At 44.5% G+C, this 16,975-nt stretch overlaps 1 protein-coding gene across 8 annotated transcripts in view; it reads left to right on the top strand.

Annotated features, from left to right (window-relative positions):
• NTM (neurotrimin) overlaps positions 1-16,975 on the top strand; it is a 417,718-nt gene that overhangs the window by 888 nt on the left and 399,855 nt on the right. For 2 of the 8 annotated variants that reach the window (XR_002482569.1, XM_021717830.1), the window contains exon 2: positions 1,160-1,244. Coding sequence is in view for 6 of the 8 variants with exons in the window: in XM_021717830.1 (XP_021573505.1) it covers positions 1,201-1,244 (44 nt within the window). In the remaining 2 variants the exon portion in view is untranslated. Of the gene's footprint in view, positions 1-306; positions 1,245-16,975 lie in introns of those variants that run through there. The other 6 variants (XM_021717827.1, XM_021717828.1, XM_021717829.1 and 3 more) reach the window with 5 other exon arrangements.

Below are 16,975 nucleotides of genomic sequence, written 5' to 3' on the forward strand. Positions count from 1 at the left end.
TGCCCAGGCGGGTCTCGAACCCGCGGGCTCAGGCAATCCACTCACCTCAGCGTCCCAAAGGCCCGGGATTACAGGCTGAGCCACCGAGCCTGGCTTGTTATCTCTTTCTTTATCTTGTTTTACCTATGTGAAAAAATTCTAAGATGTGAAGCAGTTCAATCACTCACAAGCAGCAACATGGAGATTTTCAATTCAAGTCCGCAGGTCAATATCCGCGCGCGCAGGGCTGCTCCCGGGAGGAAGGCGGCGCGGAGGCCGGGGGCGGCCGCTGAGCGTGGCGTCCGCGCGGCTCCGGAGCCGGATGCGCCTAGCCTTCCCTTCCCCAGCGAGCGATCGAGGGGCCGCCGCGGTCGGCTCTGCCCGGGCGCTCCTGCCTCGGCCGCCGCATCCACCGCTCCGCCGAGCCCGGCCCCATCGCGGCGGATACAGCGCGCGCGTGGGCTCCGGGAAGTTGACCGAGGCGGCTGCCGCCGCATCCCCGGGTCCGGATTGCACGAAGCCGGCGTGGCAGTCTCCTCCTCGCACAGCCCTGGGCGCCTCCTGCGTGCTCCACTTTCCATCTGCTATTGTTACTGATTGTTTTCCGGTGGCCACAGCCTTCCTCCGAAACTTACAAAGAAAGTGTCGGATTTCCCCTTGTCGGAACTGAGGAATTGCCGACCACCTCTGGGTAGCTGGATGAAACCCACCCCTTCCCCTTCTGGTACCAAAGTGCTTACTCCTCTCCAAAGTGCCATGTCTGAACTGTTAATGGGAAGAAGCAGCTGCTGAGACGTGCCCTACCTTTGCCCCTGCCTTGCGCTCCCCTTTCCCCGGCCAAGCCGCAAGGAGAGAGCCCCCTTTGGCTGTCCTTCGTGGAAACGGGTTCTCCGAAGCTGGCAAGCTGAGGCTGGATTTGGGGGAGGAATATTCGACTTGGAGGAGTCTGCGCGCTTTTCTCCTCCCAGCGCCTCCGGGTCGCCGCTAGTTCACCGCTCGGTCCCCGTGCTCGCTCTCCCACCCCACCCACTTCCTGTGCTCGCCCGGGGGGCGTGTGCTGAGCCGCTACCGAGTTCTGGGAAGTTGTGGCTGTCGAGGATGGGGGTCTGTGGGTACCTGTTCCTGCCCTGGAAGTGCCTCGTGGTCGTGTCTCTCAGGCTGCTGTTCCTTGTACCCACAGGAGTGCCCGTGCGCAGCGGAGATGCCACCTTCCCCAAAGCTATGGACAACGTGACGGTCCGGCAGGGGGAGAGCGCCACCCTCAGGTAGGGAGCTGCCATTCTTCTACGAATTGATGATTTGTGTGGGGTGGGGGTAAGGGGCAAGGGTGCACGTGTGTGCGCCGAAGCGTGCCAGGCTGGCAGAGAGGCCTCTGGTTCCCTCGGCTGCGCAATTTATGGATGAGCCGGGTGCTCTGCCCAGGAATGTGGCAGTCATAGGGAAGCACACGGAGGTTCTGAGGTGAGCTGTTTCCTCCAAACTGGCCTCCGTGACTCAGGCACTTGCTAAGGGTGAGAGGTGGCTGGGCCAGGGTCGCTGAGATTGATTTGGCTCTGGCACTGTCTGAAAGCCTGGTGACCATGGTGACTAGGGGCCTGGAGGGGCTCAGCGTGAACAGTCTGCTCTGAAGTTAATGAGTCCCAAAGGAGGGGTCTGGCTTGGCGTGAATGCCTTAACTTATCTATGCCATGGGGAGTTGCCCACTCTGGCTCCTGGACTCTGAGAGAGTCTGTTTTGTCCTGGGCCTGACTGTGCCTACACTTTCCTGAGATGCCTTCATGCCGTGAGCTGGTGGGCAGGGGGGGATGCTTTCTCCTGTCTGAACGTGGCTTTCTGAGGCTGAAGTCACAGAATCTGAGTTATCTGTGGAAAATGTCATTTACTCTGGTGAACTGTTCATGTTCTCCACCAAAACAATATGTGCCAAACTAGTCTATGGAAGGGAAGCTATGTTTCATTGTTGGTTTGGGTCCTGATTGGCTTCTGGGGTTAAGATTTACAGGAACTGGGGGAGGAGAAGAATCTTGGCTATGCTTTGTGTAAGGTAGGATGGTTCTGTCTCCCTGATTACCTTTCCTGCAGAAACACTAACTCAAATTCCATTGTTGGTAAACCACACCATTCACATGAGGGCAACACACTTAATGATTGCAATGGGAAATTTTACTCTGGAATTTTATAAGAGAGTAAGCATAAGGTAGAAGTTAACAAGGTTCATGGGAACGATTTCCCTGCCGCTCTTTTGATTTAGTATGCTCTCTTAAAGTTTTCCAAACTGGGCACTAGAACTAGCCACAAGGCAGCGTGACAATATTCTTGTCCTTTGCATGTTACAATCCTTACGATAACCTTGGTGCTGGTGTCAACTGTTTTGCCTTTCTGATGATTGTACTGTAAGATTGAATTGTTTGTGGACTGTACGCTTAAGGTAATACCTGCAAGACTGAAAATGTTTAGGAGAAGGCACAGGCAACACAGAGCTGAATTATCAGGACATTGCCAAAGGAAGTGTGTAATTTAAGGACCTATGAGAGACGGTAAACCTCCTGTGATCCTTTGTCTTTGGAGAGAGAACCCTCATGGCTCCTGCGAACTCCTAGTTACTCATTGGTTCATGAAAACCATCTCTTCCACTGAGCTCTTTAGGGACGCTTTTGGACAAAGGTAAAACATCTAGCTACCCCCCACTTGAAAATAATTGTATATCTACTTTATAAAGGGATTTCATGGGAGTTGCAAATATGCAGTGCTTTCAGACTACTTAAATAAAAAACAAAAATGAACCTCTAAAGCAGTTATTATCAAGAAAATTTAATGTTCTCTGGATGCACCTTCTGTCCCTAAACCTTGACTGTGAGGAGGCCTTTCCAGGGACAAAACAGAGACATTCTCATATGGGGAACATTTTAGATATAAATGAAATGATTTTTTGCTGTTTTGTTTTCAAGGGAAGGTCGAAGGTGGTCAGCTCTGTAGAGATTTGAAGATAAATAAATAGCAAGCAGGCCCCAACAGACAGAGAACGGTGGCCAAGATCTGGTCCCCAGCAGGCAGGCTTCAAGGCTCATAAGAATCAGGATTGTCCAGAGGGTGGCTGCATGTGGCAGATGCTGAGCTACTGGACAGGCCTGGGATAGGAGCAGCTTCTCTTTAAAATTACATTATCATATACTGGCCGGCTTGTCTTTGTCTTTCCTTCTATGTCTCTTTTTTTTTCTTACCCTGGTGATCCCCTTTTCAGCTGTAATGTTTGCTTGCATTTCCATATATGCTCTCTGTACAGTGGTATTGTGTGGATTTAGATGGAGGAAGGGGAATATGGTGGGGCATCCTCTCTACCCCCTTGAATTGGCCCCAACCCAGCCGAATTCCTCCTGGAACATCTTCTCTCATTTAGTGCCAGCTTCAGGGGCTGAAGGTCTTCCTGACATTCAGGAGGAAGACCCTCACAGTGGATGGAGCTCTGTGGGCAGGAATTTGATGAGCTGGGATCTGAGTGACACCCACCCTTGGCCATGGGCCTGATTTAGGATATGAGTCGGGTACGAGGTGTAACAGGCTGCCTGTACAAAGTGCACTCATGCCTCTCAGGATTTACCCCCATTCTTCTCAGACTCTAATGCACTAGGACGAGGAAGGGCTGCCTTGTGAGGGGTGTAGTTTTGTTGAGTGGAAGCCCTTGAACTCTTGAACACGGGCTTTGCATTTTTCTGATTCTCTGGGCAAAGAGGCAAATAGGAATTTCAGAGAATGTATTTTGTTTGCATAAAAATGGGTAAATTTGCATGCTACCTGATTCTAGGTTACAGCAATCTAGTGGCTTAGGGCTCTGGGTCACTTTATTTTTGCTTGTTATTGTGTTGTGGGGGGCAGGGCTTCCTTCCTTCCTTCCTTTCTTCCCTGCTTCCCTTCCTTCTTTCCTTCCTTTCTTCCTTCCTTCCTTCCCTCTCTCCCTCCCTCCCTTCCTTCCCTCTCTCCCTCCCTTCCTTCCTTCCTTCTTTTGTCTTCTTTTTCTTTCTTTTTCGGTTAATGATTATGATCAGGTTCTACAGAACCAAACTCTACATGGCCTGAGCATCTCTGCTCTGGCCTGGAGGGCTACTCTATCCACCTTTCTATGGGTGATGCTGGTGATGCATGTAGTTTTCTTCATAACCAGCAGAGGACTTTTTGCTCTGATTTCATTTTATTCCGCTTTGTTCTCACCAGTATCATGTTTAAAGGTTCTTTTCCAGTACCCAAAGAATAAATGCCTCAGCAGCAGATTCTAATGTAAGAAACTTTTAAGAAATGTTTTATTTCATCCAATTAGCTCTAACGATCCTTGTGGAGGTATTGGGAAACCTTTCACCTGGGATGGCATTGACAGCCTGAAAAGAATTACAATTTGCAGTCTCCCACTCTTTCTGCCCTCCTGCGGATATTTGTATGCATATCTTTAAAAAAGGTGAGGTTACATAAAACAGAATCTGCAATAATAATACTATTAGCCAAGTTTTATTGGGTGTTCACTATTTGTTAGGGAGTATTTAAGTGTTTTTTATTATATAGAACCTATCCTCAAACCTCATTAACATTAGTACTCAGCCCTAATAATAGCCCTATGATGTAGGTACCATTATTATTCCAATTTTAGAAGTGAGAAAACTGAGGCATGGAGTATTTACATCCTTCGATTAAGGTGGCACTGCTGGGAAGTTTTGAAACCACACTATGATGCACTAGTAATCATATTAACAAGGTAAATAGTACTCTCAGTCATCGGTCAGTTACTATGTTAAACATTTTGTGCACACAGTAATATTCAATCCTCACAACTCTCTGAAATAGACTTAATTATCCCCCATTTTGTGGATGAGAAACTGAGGCCCAGAGAGGGTACCTTACCTGAAATCACACAGGTAACAATTGGGGGAGCTGGAATGCTGGCTCAGGATTTTGCTTCTTGCCTTTGTACATGAAGTTTTCTCTGGTCTATTCAGGACCCTTTGCATTCTGTGTTCCCCTAATTCCTCTGTGGTACTCTGTGTCTGTCCTGTTCATTTTGGTTTAGACCCTGTTTTGCAATATTGTCTAAACTCTCTGTCTTCTTTCTTCCAATGGGTGGCAGAGAAACTCTTGAAAAGCGAGAATCATGCCTTGTCATGCCGTGAGCACTATGTGCTTGCCTTTTTCTGGGATAAGTTAAGGATCCAAGGTCTGAGAGGTGTACAGGATCGGGGTTGAGTTTTGACATGGCAGCTCCATGGACTGACATAGAATAATGTGGTTTTGATATTTGAGAGAACCTAGGGAGTCCCCTTCCAGATTAAGGAAGCTGTGGCACTTTGTTCATGTCATATAAAGCACCTAGCATGTCGTTTTATAAGCAGATGGATTCTGTTAGTCTCTCCAGCTGCTCCACAGCCTCTTGAGGGCAGAACTGTGCCTCACTTGGGTTTGCATCCTAATACCGAGCACATGGCTTGGCCCATGGTATTTGCTGATAAAGTCCAAATAATCATCCTCCAACCCTCCACTCCCTCTGCTGTATACAGCTTGGCCTTTTTTCTATTTCATAAACAAAGCTTATTCCAGCTACAGAGCCTTTCCTGTCATAGTCCCCACTGCTGGGAATACTCCCACCCAGATCTTCCCATGAATGGCTGTTTCTTACCATTTTAGTCTAAGCTCATGTAGAACCCCTTCACTGAGGCCTTTCTTGACACCCACATTGGAAGAATTTCCTACCACTACCACCAGCTTATGATGGCATATCACCCTGGACTTTTCTCCAGCAAGCTCATTTCTACCCGAAGTTACTCCATTCTATTCTTTTATGTAGTTATCTGTATATGATCTGTCTTTCCCAACTGGACTGTAAGTTCCTTGAGAATAGACACCCTCTCTGTCTTATTCAGCACTGAATAAGCAGTGTCTGGCATATAGTAGGTGCTCAATAAATGCTTGCTGCATGAATGACTGGAGAATTGAAGAGCTGAGATTATGTCTTCTCCTTGCTAATCTGTGTCCTTTCCCCTGAATTGTCTTGTGTTTTCCTTGTCTTGGCCATGTTACTGACTCACTGTCATTTCTGTCCAGGTCTTGCTGCTGTGTGAGGTTGTTCTCCAGAAGGTGCTGGTAGGCAGGTTACAAACATATGGAAGTCACTGAACTGGTGTCTACCTATCCAGGACACAGATGGGCCATGTTGGTTGTCCATTATTTCATAGCTGCACTTATGACACATGCCCACTTTCTGCTGGGTCTTTTCCCTATCCAATCCTTAAGCCTTTGCAGAAATGATGATGTAACCAACCCCAGGTGCACCTCAGGGAAATTAGTGCTTTCCAGGTAAGGAGGGGCACAGAAATGCATCTCTCTGCTCATCCTCTCTTATTTTCGAAGTCTGCTGGCAGTGGATGTCTCGCGGTGTAACTATTGATCTGTTGTTTATGAGTTTGTCCATTCAGACTAGCAGTGCCACTCTGGAAACATGTGGTGTTCCCACTGTCCTGCCCTTCCCAGGACTGGCCACTGTGCACTCACCTCAGGGCTTTGCCAGGCATCCAGTCGGTGGCCCCTGGCTCTGAGGAGCAGGGACAGATGGGACTGCAGAGGGAGGCTCCTGGAAGCACATTCAGCCGATTGAAGAGCCAAAAACTAAAATGGGAAAGCTAAAAACTCAACCAACCATGGGGAATAAGGAGAAGGAGTATGCCAGTTGTCACTGAAACCTAGAGGAAGGTACTGAGGACCAGCCCGGTTCTCTAACGCCCCTCACCTACAGCACAGGTGATTTGCAGAAAGGCTTTTTCCTTTCTTCTTCTTTTAAATACACAGTGTTTTTGAGTTTGAAAGGATTGTAGAGACCAGGGAGTTCAACTGCCTGATTTTGCAGACAGTGAGACTAGTGATAATCAGTCTTGCACAAGGATGCCTTCTGGAAGGGTGAGAGGGGCCGACAGCCAGCACACGCCCGATCCCACTACTGTGAGCCTAAGCATGGCGCTACATGTGCCTGAAGGAAGGGCCACCTTTTCCTACTAAGTGTAAAAGCATCCTGCTGGTCATGAATGCTTCTAATGCAATTAGCTGACATTTATCACCGTTTTCTCTCTTAACTGCTGGTTTAGTCTGGTACCAACGCCTGCTCCAACTCTGATTCCATATGGGACAACTGTGTTTACTGAGTGTCAGGCCCTGTGCTAAGCACTTTACCAGCAGAATCTCATTTAATCCTCATAGATGCTCCATGAGGTGGATGCAATTATTATCCTGATTTTACAGATCAGGAAATGAAAACACTGAGAAGCGAAGTGAAGGTATTCTCCCAGATCACACACTCAGATGGTTGCTGAGCCTGGAACCCAGGGTTAGCAGTGTCTGACTCCTAGACGCTCTCTCTTTGTTCCATAGTGCTGATCTCATTCTAGCCCTTCTGTTCTTTATTGTCAAGTTCATTTCCTCCTGAAGATCCAGTGAGTTTTGTTGTTCCTCCTTGTCATGGTACAAAAGGATGCCCTTTCCTGAAGTGTGAAAAATGGGGAGTTGAGAGTGTATAAGGTCTCCTGCCATCTGTGGCTTGGAGACAAAGACCCAGCTGGCCTCCAGAGGTCCCTTCTCCTCAGAGAATCCTAGAACTTCCTTACTTTGCTTAGAGTGATGCTTTTATTCCAGGTTCTTCTGCCAATCTTTGCTTCAGACATCAGCAATCTTGGACTCCCTCACGAAGAGCTGACAATACCGTGGGCTTTTCCATGTATTTCTCCAGAATGGGGTATTGAACAAATCTAGGTAGACACACAATTCTGTGAGGATTCCACAAGCCAGTGCATCTGGGTGTCATGGCACTAGGGCAGACTAGGTGGGACATGGACCTAAATCTTCCTTCCTTCCTTCCTTCCTTCCTTCCTTCCTTCCTTCCTTCCTTCCTTCCTTCCTTCCTTCCTTCCTTCCTTCCTTCCTTTTTAAAACCAGTAACAGGCATCTCTCCTTGGGAATCTTAAAAAAAATGATAACTAATGGTAATGGCATACTCTTGGGTTGAAAGTCTCCACGACGGATGAAATATGACATTATCCTTGCATTATTTGAGGTCAGTTTGCTTCCTCAGGAGCATAGGTTCCCACTGTGTAGTAGGTAACTATTAATAAATAAACAATGCTATCAACATCATATAGATGATCAAATAATACTATTTTTAGAAAGGCAAATATTTACAGGGTTTAGGATGCAAATTCAAATTGCATGTGAGTTGAGGAGAGGAGGAAGCAATAGAAAAGTTTAATGGGTGTACACCTAACTGTTGGAGCCCAAGATCTTTAGCAAACAAGACCTCACGGACTCAGATTCTGGTAGGTATGCTGGGAAGAAAACAGACTGGGAGACAGGAATCTACTCTTTCTCTTTGTGTGATCATGGGAAAAATTCTTAATCTCTCCATTTAAAGAAGACAGTCATTACCACTGCTGTTTTGGGATAAAATGAAAAAGTGCACACAGAGCTTAGTGTATAATTATAGCTATCATTCTTTCTCTCTCATATATATGTATGATATGTACATATATGTACACATAACATACCCATACATAGCAGTTTTCATTATAAACTATTGTAGCTTAAATATCCATGTAGATACACTTTGGTAGATACACTGTATCTTGCTTCTGAAGATTTATAAAGAGAGAAGTATCCCTTGGTCCACCTGTAATTGTGATTTTTTTTTTTTTTGGTGCCTCTCTTACACATCTGTTCAGATCCTAGGAATCTTCAATTCAAATCATTTATTGACATATTTTATTTCTGAGAAGCAGTGAGAAAAAAGTCATCTCTTCATTTTTCATAATAAGATGTTACATACAAGTTGTAACAGTTCATGACTGTAATGATGAATTTCCCACCAAAAAAGGCTGTCCAGTTGGGCATGGTGGCTCATACCTGTAATTCCTGCTCTTTGGGAGGTGGAGATGAGAGGATTGCCTGAGCCCAGGGGTTTGAGGCCAGCCTGGGAACATGACAAGACCTTGTCTCCACAATTAAAAAAAAAATTAACCAGGTATGCTGGCATGTGCCGGAAGTTCCAGCAACTTGGAAGGCTGAGGCAGAAGGATCTCCTGAGCCAGCAGATCGAGGCTGCAGTGGCTGTGATCATGCCAATGTACTCTAGCCTGGGTGGCAGAGTGAGGCTCTGCCTCTAACTAACTAACTAAATAAATAGTCATCCAGAAGGTTTTGTGGAGCAGGCTATCTGAAATCTGCACAGATTTAGGATTGGTAGATCCTTTTTCCTTGGATGCATGATTTTTTCATGATAATTCCACTGGAGTCAGATGGTAAAACAGGGGTTGAGATAATGCCTTTTAGGTGGTTTTTAAGACTCTTACAGCTTGCATGTTCCCTAATTGTAACTTTTTCCTTCATTTGTGTCTCCTGATCATTGGGAGGTGGGCTCCGGGCTTGCACGGTGATGGTGAAAATAGAGAAGAAAGCCTCTTTGCACTTGGAAACTTTTTCTTTGGGGCAAGACCTGTGCCTCTGGCATTAGAAAATGATCTTGGAATTCACTGATGGGACCACAGAAACAGTCTTTTTTATTTTAACCCAATGCCAAAGGAATTAAATTAGTTTAAATATAGTGAACTATTATATATAGCAGTCTCAATCTTTCATGATCTGTTTTTCCCAAATCTCATTTATTCACATGGTTATTTGGGTTTATTTGGGCATATCTTACCAACTTGCTGTCTTGTCAGTGTGAAATGTTTTGGCTTGGAGAGCTTTTCGGGGGGTTAGATTTGTCTTAGAAAATGAACATACGAATGAATCTTACAATCTTGCTGATGGATTTTTTAAAATAATAGAATTTTTAATGAAAACAGCATTAACCAACAGGCTGATGGAAAATTTGAAAAACTGAAATCAACCTTCAGAAAAAGCTTTGTTGGCCCCATGGAAGCAAAGGAAGATGTATTTGTATGAAAATAGTTCCTTGGTCTTTTCTGAATTTCAAACAGGCTGTAATGTAGTGGACGAGTGAAAAGTGCTCTCACACTTGGAATAATCCTATTTGAACAAATTTACTTGTCAGGAGAGCTCAGTCCAAAATTCTAACCCATCAGAATGAATTAGTAAGGAAAAGAACACATACAAATTATTTTTAATTTAATGCAGTTATACATAAAAACTGGAAATAGCAATACTGTGGTGTTGTGGGTTGAATTATGCAATCCCACCTCGCCCCCTACCAAAAGATATGTTGAAGTCTTAACCTCTGGTAACTTATAATATGACTTTATTAAGAAATAGTGTTGATATACTCAGCTAGGGTGAGGTCATACCAGATTATACCATTATAACTTATGTCCTTATGAAAACATGAGCATGTGGAGATATAGAAGACACGCACAGAGGGTCATGGGACAACAAAGGCAGAGGTTGGAGTGATGTACCTGCAAGCCAAGAATCGCCGCCAAAATTCCAGGAACTAGGAAGATTCAAAGAAGGACTGTTCCCCATAGGTTTCAGAGAGAGAGAGAGGGAGTATGGCCCTGCCAACTCTCATGAGAGTCACCATGATTCCAGACTTCCAGCTTCTAGAACTGTGAGACAATAATTTCTGTTGTCTTAAGAGGACTCAGTTTTAGTCCTCTTTTATGACAGCATTAAGAAACTGGTACATTTGGGTATTATAAAGAAATAATTTTGTTCAACAGTAATAATCATCTCTAAAGGATCATGGAAAAGCCTGGTTAGACCACCTAGTGTCCAACCATAACACAAGCCACTGCATCCCACAGGGGAGGCATCAGAGCCCAGCATGCTCATGGGATAACTGTTCCTCTCCTAGTCCTTACCTCTACATTGCAAAACCAAAGGGGCTGATCTGGGGTAGACATGTAATTAGAATTGATTACCCTGGGATTCCTAAGTGATCATCTGGAGCAAACGCTCTTGTATCTTCTTAGTTATTTCAGCCACCTCAGGAGTTACAGATCCTCAACCCCAGGGCCGTATATCATCTTCTAGATTCTTATCACCCCATCCAATTATTTGACCCAATTTCAAACCTCTCCCTCATCCCCTAAACCCTTCTGCTTTCTTTCATGATCTGTCACCGGCAAAATCCTTATGTCTCTAGTCTCTTCTTTGAATGTTCCCTTTCTTTTGACTTTTTTTCTTGCTTAAGCTGAAGTCCAGCTGCTCTCTGGGTTATTTCCATTCACAGAGTCATCTCAATAGTGGCTGTTTTTCTCCTTTGAAGGAGGACACTCCCCCAAAAAGGAATTTATTTATAAAAAATTGTGTTTTTATTCTTACATGTTTAAACTTCAGCCACCTTCAAAGTAATCTCTGTCTGATGTAATATACTTATTGAGGTACTTTTACCACTGTGCAAAACAGTTTTTCAATTTGTCAATTTTAATGGCTTTTAGTGCTTCTATTATTTTTTGTTTCACCTCTTCCACATCGCCAAAATATTTCCCTTTGAGGGCTTTTTTCATCCAGGGAAACAAACAAAAAAGTCGTTTGTGGCGAGATAGGGTGAATAAAGAGGGTTGGGCATAGGGGGCATGCCATTTTGGGTAAAAAACTGCTGAACACTCCGTGTGATATGGACAGGTGTGTTGTCATGGGGGAAGAGCCAAACACCTTCTGCCACAATTCAGGATGTTTCTTCCACAAATCCTGATGCAATCTTCTCAAAACTTCCAGATAAAAACTTTGGTTGACCATTTGATCTGGAGGAACAAATTGTGAGTGTACTACAAGAGGTCCACCCTCCAAAAGATCAGTCTGAATTTTTTTGGGTCTCCCTCCTTATACCCTGCTTGCTTTGAGACCTGAAAGTTGGGTAGATGTCCTCCATGTTGTTCATTGTGGCTTCTGAACATTTCTTTTCTCCTCTTTCTCAACATCTCCAGTTAGGGTGGCACTTGTGGTGTGGCCTGTTACCCGAGGCCCCTTCCTCATTGCAGTCATCTGCTATGGTCTTGCCCATGCTCCTTACTTGAGACCTCCAGGTGATCTATCCTGCTGTTCACAGATAGACCCTGGTTTGTGACTGACTGACATGGCCTTGACACCAGCCCCATGGGACCATCTCCAGCCACACCCACCTGCTCTTCCCTCAGTTGCTCCGATATTAGGACCTGGTATCACCACCCAGCTGCTCAGGCCAAAACATAGGAGCATAGGAGATTTTTTTTTTTTTTTTTTGAGTCTGAATCTCACTTCGTTGCCCAGGCAGAGTGCAGTGGCACACTCACGGCCACCCTATCATCGACTTGCTGGGATCCGGCAGTCTTCCGCCTCAGCCTTCCAAGTAGCCGGAACTACAGGCATGCACTACCAAACCTGGCTAATTTTTTTAAAAAAAAATTTTTATTGTAGAGATGAGGTCTCACCAATTTGCCTAGGCTGGTCTTGAACCTGCGAGCTCAGGCAATCCACTCACCTTGGCCTTCCAAAGTACTGTGATTTCAGGCTGAGTCACCAAGCCCGGCCAGGAGATCTTTAATTTATGATTTCTTTCTCTCCCATGCTGCATTGAATCCAGCAATAAAACTGTTTGTCTTTACTCCTAAGATATAGCCTGGATCAGACCACTTTTCAGATTCTGAGCACCTCTTCCTTGGGCATAGCCACCCTCTCTCCTGGGCTATTTTGGTGGTCTCTTGTCTGATTTTCCTGTTCCCCGGAGTCCATTCTTTGCCTAATTTCCCAGTTATCACTTAAGAACATAAATTACTGGCTCTCTGTTGAAAACCTGCAGTGGCTTCCAGCTCACTTAGAATGAAATGCAAGTGCTTTGATGGTACGGAAGACTTTTAATCACCTGGTACCTGTCTACCCCTCAGACCTCTTCCTCTGTCACTGCTACCTCATGTGTGTGGATGCAGCATGCTGAACTTCCCCTCTGTTCCTGGAACCTGCCAAGTTTCTTCTTGACTTAGGAAATCTTCCCTCTACCAGAATCCTCTTTAATCTTGCATGTCTGGACCCGTAATTGAATTCATGTGTCTACTTTCCAGATCATGCAATTTCATATCACCATTTTCTTCATAGCCCTTAACACCTAGAAAAGTCTATTATTTGTTTATCTGTTACTTATTTATTGACTTTTCCCTTAAAATGTAAGATTCACCAGGCCACTGAGTGCTTTCATTTATAGTGTCTATATTACTTCCTAGAACATGGGATATATTACAGGATATTTGTTGAGTGGATGAAACGTTTGTTAGGAATAATAGTAAGCTGTTAATAGTGAAATTATCTATCATTTATTGGAAAAAAGAAACTCAGGGTTGTCTCTATATTGGCATGGGTTTGGGTGTTATTAAACACAGTGCAAATAGTGTGTGTGTGAGTTGGCATTGGGTTTGTTTTCTAGGTCAGTGAGTAGAATGAGACGTTGAAGGGAAAATTGTTGGCAGTGTGACACACTTCATAAAGTCTACACGTGTGGAATCTAAAGGGCCTTTAAATATCCACTTTCACAAGGATTTTATAGAAAATCTAATAAATACTTGAGAATAAGGATTATCTAGTTCAGGGCCTGCAAACTTGTGGGGAAGGGAAGAAAGCAACAGTTAGAAATCAGTCTGTGAGCCTGAAATTTAACACATTATTCAATGTCCAATATTTTACGTTAACTTTCTGTACTAAGAATGTGTTCTGGCTGGGCGCGGTGGCTCAGACTGTAATCCCAGCACTTTGAGAACCCGAGGTGAGAGGATTGTCTGAGCCCAGGGGTTTGAGACCAGCCCGGACAACTTGGTGAGTCCTTATCTCTACAATAAATCACAAACACTAGCCGGGTGTGATGGCATGCATCTGTAGTTCCAGCTATTTGGAAGGCTGAGACGGAGGGATCACCCAAACCCAGCAGGTCAAGGCTGTGTTGGCGGTGAGCATACCACTACACTCCAGTCTGGGCGACAAGAGTGAGACTCCAATTCAAAAAAAAAAAAAGAATGTATTCCCTTAGGGCTCTAGAGGATAATGATTAAGTGATAGATTTGGAACCTGACCCCCTTCCCAGATTCAAATCCTGCTACAACCATTAGGTGTATGACGTTTGGCACATTGATTAACCTCACCATGTCTAAGTTTGTTATCATTTAAGGGAGCTAATAACAGGGTATCCAGATCAGTTGTGAAGTGTAATTATAGCAGTGCCGGGCACTCACTACATTCTCAATGCTAGCTTTATCCAACTGGGAGAGGGGCACTGGAGTCCTGTGTAGAAATGCACAGAGCCTGGGACCTTGGCTGATGCTGTAGCACACTCGATAGCTATATGGACATCTGGAAGTGAGGTGGCTCTTGGAAAGTCTCAGCAGGTTTTGTTGTTTTTGGAAGGTGACTGGTGGTCTCAGGCCAAGGTGACCTGGGATTAAGTCCTGGCTCTGTTCCAACTCACTGTGAAGTTGCTAAGAAAATTAGTGTGTCCTGGCCTCAGCATCCCTGTGCCTGAAATGAGACCCACACTGTTTGGTTCAGTTCTTCACTTTTGAGCAAGATATTTTAGCTGTTCAAAACATATATAGAAAGTTTTTTATTCTTCTCACTGGACACAAAGCTTGACTGCATGGCCCAACCTCTTTTGAATTTAGGGGTGGCCATATGACAGCTTTATCAAAGAAATGTGAACCAAAGTTATGTGTCTGTTATTCCTTAAAAACCTCCCCTGTGAAACTCTTCATGCTTCTTCTCGTTAGGCCATCTGGATGCCAATGTCTAAAATTACCTTGGACACCAGTGTCCTATTTGGCAATGCTCCCTTAGCCAAGTTTCTGAATGTCCACACTGAGAGGGGTTCTCACCCCCACCCCACCAGCTGACCCGGAACCTTGTTAGATTATTACAGAAAGGAAAAATAAACTTCTATGTAGGTTTTTGAGATTCTGGAGTTTTTTACAATACCTAGTATATCTTATCAAATTCAACACTCAATGAGTGTAATTCATACTTTCTGATTCCTACTGCATAGAAGAAATACACAGATGCATTTTTTGAATCTAAACCTAAGCACTTATTAAAATTTCTTGGCAAGCTTTTTGGTGATTTTTGCTTGTGTCTGAAAGTGAGGACCATGGCCTTTTCAGACGGAAGCCACGAATATTTGATTTTCAGTTGCCTGACTCTTTACATCTCTGTCTGAGTAAAATGTCTGCTTTATTCTGCAGGTATGTGAAAAACAGTGACAAAGAAGAGTTTTACCCTGAGGCAAATGAGCACGTGTCCATAATGGACATAATTCGTGACATGTTATAATTAGTGAAAATACCTCTTAGATGACAAATTGCTCATTAATGACTGGAGGTTTCTTATTTAGTGTAACCTTTCGTGCTAGAAATATCCTAACATTCAGTGTTTAAATTGACACACAGTAAAGAGACAGAGGGGGTGATTTGTAGGTTTGTTCTTAAGAATGTTGAAGAGAAAGGAGAGAAAAACCTCTGTTGAGTTTGGTTCTTTGAAGGGCAACCAGGTGGTGGTTGGTCACTGGTGGATTTGAGGAAAGGAGACAGAAAGGTGTGAAAAAAGGGGAGGGAAGAAGAGAGTTGGAGCAGTGAGGCTGCACAGGGAGGTCGAGGCTTCAGGCAACTCGGTTCCACAGTTGTGCAACTCAGGGGTCAGGGATCTTGGCTTATTTCCATTGTTGCATCGGTCTGCTGGCACATCCCAGGAGCTCAGTGTGTTCTTGGAGAGTAAATAGATGAGCCTTCTGTGTGGCTTCAGTAGTCCTTGTGACCAGGCACTGTTCTAGGTGCAGCACTTCTCTTTGTAGTTTCTAGTGAAGGAGTCCAGGGCCATGGCTTGTGTACTTGAGAAAAAAGATGTCTTCTCCCAGGTACAACTTGCACAGACCAGTTAGGAGTAGGTGCTCTTCCTCAGTTGATGAAGTCATTCACTAGAGCCCCTGGTTGGGTAAAGAGTGCCGACTGCATTTTGGTGGTTTCTTCAGCTCCTCAGCCCAGCACCCTTGAGCAGCACACAACCTGCAGGGAACCGGTAGTCGGAAAACAAGTAAACAAACAACACATCATCAGAGTATTGTGACAGAAAGTAAACTGTGGGTGAAAGGACAGAGTAACCTGGTGTGTAGAGAGGGGCAGGGGCTGACAGGGTAGTCAGGGCCGTGGACTGTGGAGAGGAGCCCTACAGAGATCTGCTGGAAGAATGCTAGACAAGGCAATCAGCAAGTTTAATGACCTAGTAAAAGAAGAACAAGATGAGGAGGAAATTTCAAAACCCAGGAAAGGGCAAGCTGTAAATAAGAGGATCTGGGGGTCTTCAGTGTCGGTGCGAGCTATTATAACATCAGAATTAAGGAGAAGTGATGACAGGAGCACAGATTTTAGGAGGTGAGAATTAAATCAAAATTCCACATAAATGAATGAACTCAACACCTATGTTGGTTTTATTTGTTGTGTTTGGATGGCTGGTGGTTTCCATGTGGACACTGTGCGGGCTGTTCCAGCTTTGTAGTTTTGTGGCAATCCATATTTGATGTGCCACGCTTGGCTCCTCTTTTTTAGCCATGAGGGTCTGGTGTCTTCTAACTGAAATGTCATCCTTTTTGAGTCCACTCTTCTTTGTCATTTTCATTTATCACATCTGAAAATTGTCAACATTTAAAACATGCATAATATCCCATTTGATGTTTTACCTGTTACCATTTCCAGGATATTACATTGTGAAATTAAGCTGGCATTTTACGATCATGTATAGATGTGTGTGTGTATGTATAAGCAGGCGCATATTTGGAATTAATGGACTCATAGAAATCAGAGATGGATTAGGCCTAATGAGCTGTTCAGAAGAATTATTTAACACATATTTCATCTCTCTATTCAGTAATCAAACCTACACTCTGGGTATGCAAAGGAAGTGAGGTTTTTTCCTTTTTTTCACTCCTTGGATCATCTCCATTTATGGCTGAAAATTTAACATTGCACCCCTACAGCATTTTGCACCAACTTTATTAAGCATTCAGTTTGACATTTCC

This window comes from Carlito syrichta, unplaced genomic scaffold (genome assembly GCF_000164805.1).
Source record: "Carlito syrichta isolate Samal-C Ts95f unplaced genomic scaffold, Tarsius_syrichta-2.0.1 Scaffold311212, whole genome shotgun sequence".
Classification (NCBI taxonomy): Eukaryota; Metazoa; Chordata; class Mammalia; order Primates; family Tarsiidae; genus Carlito; species Carlito syrichta.